Source organism: Puma concolor, chromosome B1 (genome assembly GCF_028749965.1).
Source record: "Puma concolor isolate L17-30 chromosome B1, mPumCon1.1.hap2, whole genome shotgun sequence".
NCBI lineage: Eukaryota > Metazoa > Chordata > Mammalia > Carnivora > Felidae > Puma > Puma concolor.
This window is the reverse complement of record NC_141670.1, coordinates 127,478,171-127,490,185: the sequence shown is the minus strand read 5'-3', so window position 1 is coordinate 127,490,185 and position 12,015 is coordinate 127,478,171. Positions and strand designations below refer to the sequence as shown.

Genomic DNA, 12,015 nt, shown 5'->3' with positions numbered 1-12,015 from the left:
TGCTATGTAATTGTGTAACCCTAATGGCTGTTGCTTAGCTCTAAGACAGCTTCCAGACTGGATCACAGGTTAGGGTATTTGGATCACAGGTTGCCTTTGGATCACAGGTTAGGATATTTCACCCACCTTAAAAGAGAGCAAGAACAAAATATATTTAAGGTCAAAAGATTTAGTTAGACTTAAGAAAAATACAGTGACCTTGGAAAGAAATGCCATACTAGGAATTAGGATCATCTAGGCTCTTTGCTCTCAGAGATCTAAATGTCATCTTCTTTTGCAAAGGTCGTCCCCCACTCTTAGCAGCACCCCACCTCGGGGCCTTATTTTGGCCCTGGGTGACCACCTGTTGCTTTAATGAGCTTGCTCTGCTTCTAAGAGAAGAGGTCACTTTCTGACTTCTTTGTCACTTCTGTCTCCACCCTGCAACTTGAAAAGACTCTCTCAGGAGTCAGTTATTGGCAGAAGTGTCTCTAGCCCATCTCTCTGCAGGAACACACGCAAGACCCCAGTCGTAAAGGCACCAGGAGCAGGCCCCTGTGCGTGTGAGTCCGTGCCCACCGGGATCTGAGCAGTCCTGCAGGATGGCTGCTTCCTCAGCAACGTGGCTGCCCAGCGCAGGCTCTTCAGTGGCCCTGAGTGAGGGCTCTATTGATTCAGGGGGCCCGTGAGGGATCGCTCGAAAGGCAGGGACATGAGATTCCACAGTAGAAACAAGCGGCTTGCACAATAACCAATTAAACCAAGACATTATCCATGCCAAGCTATTAGCCTGGGCCACTTAAGAGCCACAATAAATCTAAGCTGTTTTAAAGGCCTGTGCATACATACAAAGGGAGCACCTCTGGCCTGTACCCAGAGCTCTCCCAGGCTCTTAGCCTGGAGGATCGGCTCTCATTAAGGCCTCACTGGGCAAGGGGAGTGGAAGGAGCCTTACAGCTCCCACACTCTGGTTTTCCTAACCCCAGAATTTTTTGTGCGGCATTATTGCTGGGGTTAGACCACATCTGCCTCCAGGCCACTTGAGTGTCAGTCTCTCAAGGAGCTCACAGGAGAGCCCCCAGGCGACAGAGCTGCTGGCACTGGAGATACTTGAAGCACTTGTTTAAGAATGTGAGAAGTCTCTGCCCGAGGGACTTTTTGCCAGGAACTGTGTGCAGTGCTGGGGCCCTGGCTCTGCTCCCCACACTCTGTGCTCACCCTCCTCTCACTCAGAAACCTGCCTCTTCTCTCCCCAAGGCTCCCAACAATCCATACCCCCTCCTTTGTTGGAGACACTTGTTTTAGCTTCCAGTTCCTCAAGAAGTGCCATTAGCCATTAGCTCCCCCACCCCTCTCTGTTTTCCCACCTTGCCCTCCTGGCCCTCCTTTCCTTTTCTTATTAGAAATCTTATCAGCTAGAGAAAGGAGGAAGCAAGTGATTAAACTCGAAGCTCCTATAACGCATTAACTTTTCTTCTGGAAGAAAGAAGGTTGGAAGGAGGTTAAATCAAGGCTTTGTTTTATGTTGTCTGGCTTTGTTCTCTGTATTGTGGGGCTGTGATTTGTCTGTGCACTCTTTACTCTTGGAAACAGAAAGCCTTGAATTGGCTGTGCTTAGTGCTGCCGAGGAAGCCCGGGGACTGCGGCGCTGGGAACCCGAGCACCTGAGCCTTCTACTCCCCAGGTTTTCAGCCCCGGTTGGCCGTGCTACTCTGCAGACAGGGACCCGCACTCCACGTTCTGTCCCCAGCACCCGACCAAGCACTGGAGACTGTGTTGTGCAGTTCAAGACCCGTGCCCCGCCTTCACCACGTTTGCACCGCGTGGGCCAGGGGTCTCAAGGCCCAAACCCAGCAGACCTGCAGCCTGCCCATGCGCTAAACCTCAGAAGACCAACCCTCAAGGGTCGTGCTGGCTTGTGTTTGAGAAAAAAATCACATCTCCGTTCAGACTTCGTGGAACCTGCCTTGCTCCTGTTAATTCTTGAATTCCTTGTGAAGACCTGCCCTTGTCATCGGGGATGAGAAATTCCTCTTTTTGCTACTGAGGCTTTCTCCACGGTCGCCCCCGCAGCTGTGGGCCTGCGTGCTTCCCAGGCAGAGGCCACAGAGAGCGGCTGTCCTTCTCTGCTGTGCCCTGCCAGCTTTTCGGCCAAGCTGCTCTCTGTTCCCACGTGCTGACTGCTCCTCTGGCCTTCGGGCCTCTGGCTGCGGAGCCCAGTGGGGCACATCCAAGTGTCGGCCACCTCTCCCACCTGCTCGGGTCACCACCGCCTCACTTTGCCACCTATTCTTCCTGCGCTCACACCAGGGTGCTGCGCTCCCCCCACTGAGTTTGTCTGCCGTACTTCATCCCTCATAATAACGAGGTGGACTCCCATGACCATGTGCAAACATTTCCCGTCAAGTCACTTGGTTTCCAGGGCTCTGCTTGCTGCTCCCCCAGCTGCCACTGCCATGAATGCTTGGTCTGAGCTGCCACTTCCAGCCTGCCCAGTCAGGGCACCTTGTGACACTTTTAAAGCAAAACGCCAGAGTGTGGCACTCGAGGAAGTGATGGTGTCCCTTGTCCACCTCTGGGCGTACTTCTAAGGAAAAGGTGATCTCTCACATCTCCGTAATTAGCAATAGAACTTTTTAGGTTGTTCTAGAGCCTCTGAAGTCATCTTGTATTCCTTTGCACCACCGAACATGTTATTCTTTGATTTCTACATTAGTTCCTATTTTTGCAGTAAGAAATTACCATAAACCCAAATGACTCTAAACAACACACATTTATTACTTTACAGTTGTGTAGATCCAAAGTCTGACCACCAGACCCACTGAGCTAAAAAGTCAAGGTGTTGGTGAGGCTGTCTTCCTTTTTGGAAGCTCTAGGGGAGAATTTGCTTTTTTGTCTTTTCTACCTTCCAGAGATTGACTACATTCTTTGGCTCAGGATCCTCTTCCTCCATCTTCAAAGTCACCACTGGCACATTTCTCTGGTCTCTCCTTCATGGTTATAGCTCCCTTCAACTGTAGCTGAGAGTTTTCCACTTAAAAAAAAAATTTTTTTTTTTTAAATATTTTATTTATTGGAGCACCTGGGTGTCTCAGTCGGTTAAGCATCTTACTTGGGCTCAGGTCATGATCTCACGGTTGGTGGGTCCAAGTCCCATGTCAAACTCTGTGCTGACAACTCAGAGCTTGGAGCCTGCTTCACATTCTGTGTGAATTCTGTGTGAATTCTGTCCCTCTCTTGTTCATGCTCCATCTCTCTCTCTCTCTCTCTCTCTCTCTCTCTCTCTCAATAATAAATAAACCATTTAAAAAATTTTAATGGTTTATTATTTTTTGAGGGAGAGAGAGCATGAGTGGGGGAGGGGCAGAGAGACGGAAACAAGATCCTAAGCAGGCTCTGTGCTGACAGCGGCAAGCCCAGCGGGGCTCAAACTCACAAACCTAACTCACAAATCTTGAGATCATGACCTGAGTCGAAGTAGGACACTCAACTGACTGAGCCATTCATTCAGGTGCCCCCTAAAGTTCCCCACTTTTAAGCACCATGTAATTAGATTAGACCCACCCAGAAAATCCAGGATAATCTCTTCATCTTGAAGTTCATACCCTTAATCATATTTGTGAAGTCCCTTTAGCCATGTAAGGTAACATATTTATAGGTTCTGAATATTGTGTACAGGTATCTTTGGGGGCCTTTATACTGCCTATAATGACTTTTGCCTTCTCTCTCTTTTCTTTCTCTTTCTCAAAAAATAAATTCAATGTGGCAGGTCATTTCCAAAATATATGATAGGGCCAGGGCCCAGTCTCATGAGAAGGTAATTAAGATTCAGTAAATTTAGATTCACCCAAAAGATCCCTGTCCCTAATGGCTGACCAAATAGCTTGATGACAAACCTGAAACTCACCCCACAATTACATCATGATTAGATTTAATATCTTCACTGAGCCATTATCTTTAAAATACCGTTATATCCAGATGCCCATCTAGGGATAATGAACATCATCAAATATCTGTTTTGTGCTAGGAAATTTAATAACTTTGATCTCCTTGAATCTTGTAAAGGTGCCTGATGTACAGCAAATGACTGTTAAAGAGGTCAAGTTCAATGACCAGAGCCACAGACCTGAGGAAGGGCAGAACCAAGAGGCTTAGCCAGCCTCACCCAAGTTTCCCTACCACACCACATTTCCTTCCATACACTTAGCAGAAAGCAAAAAAAAAAAAGGAAAAAGGAAAAACACATTTGTAACCTTATTACATTTTCTGGTATTATCTAATACTTGTGTTACATGTACAAATATATTAATTTAATTGCATAGGCCAGCATCCTGAAAGTATAAACATGGATCATGTTAGTTTTGAGGTTGTTTGAGGGAACCGAAAGAAAAGAGAAGGCTAATGGGGTCAATTCAACAGAGGGCCAGCCTTCATAAGCCCAGAAGAGACAGGCTTGAGGTGTTCTGGGTTGTGCGGGGTCACAGCTGCAGTGGAGGGGGCGTCAGAAGGACAGTGGAAGGCACCAGGTTCCAGGATGAAAACAAAAGCTTTTCCAGGATAGTGTCTCCAACTGCAGCCCAAGATACTGAGTATCGCATAGCGCTCGACTAGATTTCCTACTTCTTTTCATTTTCAGTATTTCTTTCATTTTCTCTTCTTTTCCACATGAGAGTTCACAGAGTTTCTATACTAGACCGCAGGCTGAATCGGGGTATGTGAAAGCTGAAGAAATCCCAAGAGTCTATGCCAAATGACTACATGAAGCGAGCGGCTTATGTTAATTTACATATTTGGTCAGAAATTCATTTGTCAAATACATTTGTCAGAAATTCCAGAAGCATCATATGTGGCCCATAATGTATACAAATAACTCTTCTTTTAGGTTCTGAATCTCAGGGTTTAGTATAAATCTCTCAGAAATTGTATTTTCAGAATTGTAATTCAGGACAGTGGGACAGAAATGACTTATTTCCACATAGTTGTGGACTTCTCCGTGTTTTAAAACTTACCCAAAAATCATCTTGTTCTCTATTATTTTCTGGTCTTTTAAGAAAAAAATTTTAATGTTTATTTATATTTGAGAAAGAGAGAGAGTACAAATGGGGGAGGGGCAGAAAGAGAGGGAGACACAGAATCTGAAGCAGCTCTAGGCTCTGAGCTGTCAGCACAGAGCCTGACATGGGGCTCGAACCCACAAACCGTGAGATCATGACCTGAGCCAGAGTCAGATGCTTAACAGACTAAGCCACCCAGGTCTTTCTGGTCTTTTGATATGAGGATTTAAGTCTTTGTAAATAATGGGAAGAAAACACCAATATCATTACTTTAATCACATGAAGAGGAGGGAAACAGAAAAACTGATCTGTGGCCCAACTCAATCTTTACAATAGACGGGACCTCTCTGTGTGGGCACAGAATTGCCTCTAAGCCATTTTCACAGTTCATAGCATCTTTGTCTCTCTACATGAATTCAACCTGCACATTGCTCTCCCTGTTCCTTTGAGCACTTGCACGGGAGAAAAATCCACCTGAAAGGTACATGAAAGAACCCCCTGTCTCCCAGCAACCTTGACTTTTACTCTGGCACTCACCTCTAGCATCCTGATTCTCAGCAATGCTTCTGAATTGTTAAACACAGCTTTTAAGCTTCAGGTGACCATTTCTGCTGTGGGCTTAATGAAACTCAGGGAAATTGTCACCAAGGCTACCGAACTCAAAGAGCTAGGTGGGGACATGAAAGGATGCATCAGGGTTGCTTGAGACTGACTGATGTGGTGGTCTCCTTTTTTTTTTTTTTTTTTTTGCTCCCCATCCACATAGACAGTATAAGCACATATGATAAGAGAGTGGGAACTAATATTCTAGATATGTTCACTTCCAGACATCCAGCTACAGTTTTCTCTAATAGCTCTCCAGACTGTAGAGTTCTGAACCCCTGAGAATGTCCTCCGCTGAGCTCCCTCTCTGACCCAGTCCAACATTCTGGGAGGGCTTCTGCCGTTCAGGAGAAATCCCCAGCACGCAGTGGTAGCTATAAGAAAATATCAAGTCTGGGGAGACCCACTTTCGGGCACCATTTGCTGCGGTGGAGATGGACGGGGGTAGAGGAGTTGGATTAAAGCACAAACAAGGAAGCAGAGCGCCTTTTCATCAGAACCCAGATGGGATAAAGAGAGGCTGAAATAAAAGGTTTGAAGAGGAAAGGACAGGAGCTAAGGGAGTGTGCCTTGAGTGGTGCAGTAGGAGTCGGGTCACTGCAAAGGACGGAGGGGTTGCCATATAATCAGGGACTTGGAGAGAGCAGGGAAGACTTGGAAGAAGCGCTATGTGAAAAGTGGTGAGTCAAGAAGGGATAAATGAAAGGAGTGTGGACAAGAAGAAAGGGAAAGCTTAGGGCAGCCATCTTGAGAGTAGCAGAGACTCAAGCAGAAATCTATCATTTTCAGAGCAACTCAACAACCTGGAGGGAGAACGGGAGGGCTTGTTCAGGGGCAGTCATCTTTAGCTGTGGAATCAGAAAAATCTACTGTAGCTCCAGTTGGCAAGAGATTTAGAGTGGAGGTGAGTTCCCTGGAGATCTGGGTAAGAACAGAGGAGGGTCTGTGAACCAGGCCACCAGAGGAGTTTGAGGGAGGTCTTCCTTAAGAATCAAAGGTGGCCTGCATGCCCTTTGTGTTCGAGAGACGGAAGGTCAGATATTGTGGTCAGAAACATGGAGCTTCGCAGGTGGGGATCTTGGCAGGTGGAGATGTTAATGAGGGTGAAATCCACAGCATGCCTAAACCGGCGGACAGATAATGTGGGATGATGTCAAGGTTACCAGAATAACTTTGGGCAAAAAACTGTGATTAGTGGTGACTTTGAATCTGAGAGATTGATAGGAATAAAATGAGTGGGAAGAAAGACCATGAGGCAGGTACTGCTAGGCTGGAGATAGGTACCAGGAGATTGGGGGCTAAGGAACTGAAATAGGTCATGAGTAACAGAGTAACAGAATGAGAATAGCAGTAGAAAAAGTCAACCCTGCGAGCAGAACAATGCCCCAGAAGTGATCATGGGGTAGGAGAAGTACTGGAACTCTTCCTTCATGCCTTGTGGTTACTTAGAGGGTGTGGTCTTCACCATGGAGAGAGATTATGAGGGATGCCATGTGACGGGGAAGATCCAGTTGCCCTTAATGTGAGTAGGTGAAGGAAGAGTGGAGAGGATGATTCAAAGGGTGTAGGAGAGTTTGTTCTTAAGAGGATTAAAGTTCCAAAAAGATCCATGGAAGTGTTTAGGATAATAGTTCTTAATCTTGGCCGCACAACAGAATAACCCAGGGAGTGTTGAAAGAAAAACCCCAATACCCAGACCAATTAGATCAGAGCCTTTGGGTTGGGACCCCAGAGCGAGTCTTTTTTTTTTTTTTTTTTTAAGTTTATTTATTTCGAGATAGAGAGCGAGCACTGGAGTGGCAGAGAGAGAGGGAGAGAGAGTATCCCAAGCAGGCTCCGCGCTGCCAGGATGGAGCCTGATGTGGGGCTCACAAATCATGAGATCATAACCTGAGCCTAAATCAAGAGTCGGACGCTTAGCCAACTGAACCACCAGGCACCCCCGGAGCAAGTCTTTTTTTAAAGCTCCCCAACGGATTCCTATATATGTGGGATGCAGAACTACTGACTTAGGAAGGGTGTGAGTGGGGAGCGGGTGGGCCAGCAGCAGGAGGAGGTGTTTGGAAAGGGCGATGCAGAAGAGAGTATTTATGGGCAACGATGGTTACAGAATCAGGGAGAGGGCACAGACTGCTGGGGAACACCAGCAGGCAGGGTGCCAAGAAGGCAGAATTCAGGTAACAAAGGGCCTTTCTGAAAATGAGCCCCAAGGTTCCAATTCAAGCGTGGGTGTTAGGCAGTGTTGCTGGGACTGAACTAATTGTCTCTTCAGTATGTTGGATAGACCCTTTACCTATAACTAGGATTTTGGTATTTCTGCATTATTAAAAGGCCATGAGGTGCAAGAAAGCCTTATCCATTATTCATATTTGTTTCAGGCTAAGTGCTGGATCCCCAGCTACTGAGAATTCATAAATGTCTATTTGGAAAGCACTGACCATGATTCAAACTGCTCTTGGGTTGTTTTTACTGCTTAATCCTGTTTGACAATCTTTCTCAGTGTTGACCATTTGCATCTCTTTCCACTAATTAAAACAATTAAAATAGTTTTACTGAATTATTACTTTTTTGGCATGGATTTGCATGTTTCTGTTGGGAAGAAAGGTCAAGAAAGGTCCTAAGTATAAGAACTATGTGTATGAATATAAAATATGTGTATCAAACATTTCAAATATGATGTAGATCTTCTATGGTATGCTTTTTACAATGGTTTTTCCGAGAATTGTTACAAGACGTGCCTTAATCAGATCCCATGGCTCCCTACAAATACAGTTTTCCCTGTGAAAGAATTAAATTCTTTCATCTAGGCTTAAAGCCTAGGATGATTTCCACCCTGACAGTGCGTCAGAAGTATCACATCTGCAAGGAATATAAAAGAACCACAAGTTTCACACTACAGCTGCATGTTCACATCATTTATTCAGCATCAGAAACTCCTACAAGGTCAGCCATCAAAAACATATCCTGTGTCTCATCCCCTCCATGGACCCAACCTGCAACACTCAGGTTTCATGACCCAGAACTACTTTCTGGATGGAAACTCCAGAAGGAAATACTTTGAAATTTCAACAACAAAAATTCTTCCCCTCTTTTTTTTCCCTTGACACATTTTCTCCCACTTCTCCTTTTCCTCCCCTGGGTGCTCATCCTTTAATAGCTCCTCTGCTGGCTTCCCTTCCTCACGCCCGGCAATGGCAGGGCTCCCCTTGGTCTCTGTTTTCTAGGGTGTGGCTCCTCCAACAACCCACATTAGGGGCGAAGTCTAGACTGCAGCCCCCTGCTCAGGTGTGAAGCCTGCTCTCTCCACTCAACAGCTGTGTGACCTAGAGCAAATCGCTTAATTTTTCTGTGCCCTCAATTGAACATCTGAAAAAATGGGGTTAATGGTATCATACAGGGTTGTTGTGAAGATTAAATGATTTAATAAACATTTACAACCATGTCCAGCACATAGGAAGTTGTCAGTAATGCGTGTTCTTTTTAACAATGTCGTTTAACGTATCTCTCTGCTCTCCCTTGATAGTCTCCCTGATCACAGGGATGACAAATATGAGTATTGTAGAGTCGGTTCCTGAGTCTCTACTTCAGGATCTGCTCTCTGTCCAGAGAGTCACACACACATTTCTAACTGTCCCTTGGGCATCTTTGTCCTGATGTCTAATTCATACCTCTAACTCAATATTCCAAAAGTAAAGTCACCAGAGCCACACCCGAAAGCTACCTGCCCCCTAGGTGTGTTACTATTACTGAGAGGCAGACTGGATCTTCTGCTCCATTCATTGCTGGTCACCAGGTCCAACAGGAGTTACTTGAACAGGACCTTCCACACCTATTCCCCTCTCCTCACTCTTCTGCTATCAGCCCAGATCTACCACGCTTTTCTTCTTGACTCTATCTTTCTGCTGATGTCAGACTGATATTTCTTTTTCTTTTTAAGTTTTATTTATCTATTTTGAGAGAGAGAGTGAGAGAGGGACAGTGGGGGAAGGAAGGGGAGAGACAGAGAATCGCTAGTAGGCTCCACACTGTCATCACAGAGCCTGACTTGGGGCTCGATCTCATGGTTGGTGAGATCATGACCAGAGTGGAAATCAAGAGTTAGATGCTAAATGGACTGAGCCATCCAGGTGACCCTTCGCACTAATATTTCTAACATATATTTCCGATCATGTCTTTTGTTGGTTTCAATCTCTCCACTTCCTCTCCAATAACTCAGGACACTGAATCGCAACTCCTCTCTCTGGAAGTTGAAGTCCATCTCAATAAAACTCTTACCTGTCATTTGAGGCTTACTGGAAATAATATGCTAGTATGGAATCTGTATTTACTGTCCTGTGTTTCTTCGTGCTGTTCCCTTCACCTAGAAAGTTTGTATTTTTTCCCACTATGCTGGTGAAACCCTACCTTTCATTTGGGCCCAATTCAAATGTTAGCTCCTTGTCAGATCTCCTCAAAATAATATAATCCCCTCCCCCCTCCTGAACTCCCACAGAACCTGCATTCATCTATAGCATTTATCAGACTCAGACTTGTTTCCCAGTCCTTGGCAGACTTCTTTTATGCCTCCTTCCAGATCATAACTTCTTCAAAGGCACTTACGATATCCTTTAAAGCTTCAAATGGGATAAAATGAATTGCAATAATAGCACCAGGAATTAAGCTCATTTATTCTGCAAAGCAGCAGCCTGTTGTCAAATGCTAACCCTCTTTCTCACAGTCCTCATAAAAAGAATGGGAAAGCATATAAATGAAGTGGCACACAAGAGGAACATACAGTGTGAGCAATTACGCCAATTCCTTTTATAGGAAGCACACAGCTGATATAAACATGGAAGCAGATTATTTACCATGACGTCTCGTTGCCAAATTCTCCTACTTCTTCTAAATTTTTCATTAAAGGAAATCAAGTAAGGTAAACAAAAGTAGCCCTTGGGAGGAATCAGCACAATGGAAAACCACTCATTTGTCAGCATGGCCTCAGAGAAATGTTTACTATTTTTTTTAAACTGCATCTTTTGGGGCCGGATACTTGTGTCTGCGCACTGAGGTGCACAAACACGTACACATGGTCTCTGGGTGGGCGCTGCCACACCAAACCTTGGCTTCAGTGCGAGGGGAAAGAAGGAGGGTCATTCAGGAGCTATTTACCTTCAGGGCATCCTGGGTATCATCCAGACAGTAGACTCGAACACTGTACTCCAGAGACGAGCAGCAGAGTGGTCCAAAGATGGCCAGCTTCAGGCGCTTTGCGGCAGCTTTGGTGGTGGACTGCCCCACCAGGGCGTAGGTGCTTAGGTTCTCTGTGAGGAGGTGGCAAGCCTCTGCATCCAGCTGAATGTAGCAGGGGGTAGTGAAGTTTTCCTCTCCAACCACAACCACATCCTGCAGGACAAGAAGGAAGGAGCTGTGGTTGAGCTACTGTGGGTTCTGCTGGCCGCCATGATGGTGGCCAGTATGGCAGATAGAACAGGACCTCTTCTGCTAAGGTTTGCTCATCCTTTTCTTGTTTTTTTTTTTTTTTTTTTTGGGGGGGGGTTGTTTTTGTCACTCTCAGGCTTTAATGTAGCTCTTTTTCCATTCTTAATCATTCTCCCCCTTACGTCCCCTTGCCTTCATACTGCCAATATTCTTTATTTTGATGGCCCTCTAGTTAGCATTTTTGATCTGAGAATCTACCTCACTGGAATCAACATAAAATTCCAAAAGAAATCCATTAGTTATCCTCCTAATTTCAGTGTACCTGAGTTTATTACTTATGTCTGAGAATTTAATGTTTTATTTATTTATTTATTTATTGAGAATGTAATATTTTAATCTCTAAGTTTCTTATTGTTTGCAAAAGTACTGTTTTATTTCAATGTCATTATAGTGTAATAGGTTTTCCCCCCAAAATCTAGGGGTTTGAAAAGATTTAGAGAGATTAAAGAATTACACATTACCATTCTACTGTGTTCTTCCAAACTCACCCACCAATTACTTTTCAAAAAGATACACTGCTTTTCCTCAATAACCTGGGCTACTGGACTCCACGGAAAGTACAACGTAGTAAACTCGATGCCTTTAAGACACATCTCTCTGGTTAAAGAGCCTATCCTTTTAGTTTTTGAAAATATTTAGCAAGAAGTAAAAATAAATACAAGTGATGAATATTGTTAAAACAGTTACTAACTCGACCAAGTTTTGATTTATCCGAATGACTCAGGCCACGGAAGAAATCATCTGAAAAACCAAGTGTAGGACTCATAACCTAAGGGTCACAATTCCGCATGCCTCCCAGGGCAGCCAGGTATTAGGAATAAGTGCGGCAGGTAAGGCAGAAGACAATAGGGAGTGGAGGAGATTCTGGTAAAGCAGAGCACAAGTCTGTCTAAAGAGCTCA

The 12,015-nt window shown here is 44.9% G+C and overlaps 1 protein-coding gene across 3 annotated transcripts in view; it reads right to left on the bottom strand.

Moving 5' to 3' along the window:
- UNC5C (unc-5 netrin receptor C) overlaps window positions 1-12,015 on the bottom strand; it is a 362,171-nt gene that overhangs the window by 20,335 nt on the left and 329,821 nt on the right. For all 3 annotated transcript variants that reach the window (XM_086704535.1, XM_025921473.2, XM_086704537.1), the window contains one exon: window positions 10,785-11,018. In XM_086704535.1, the coding sequence (XP_086560661.1) occupies window positions 10,785-11,018 (234 nt within the window). The remainder of the gene's footprint in view (window positions 1-10,784; window positions 11,019-12,015) is intronic.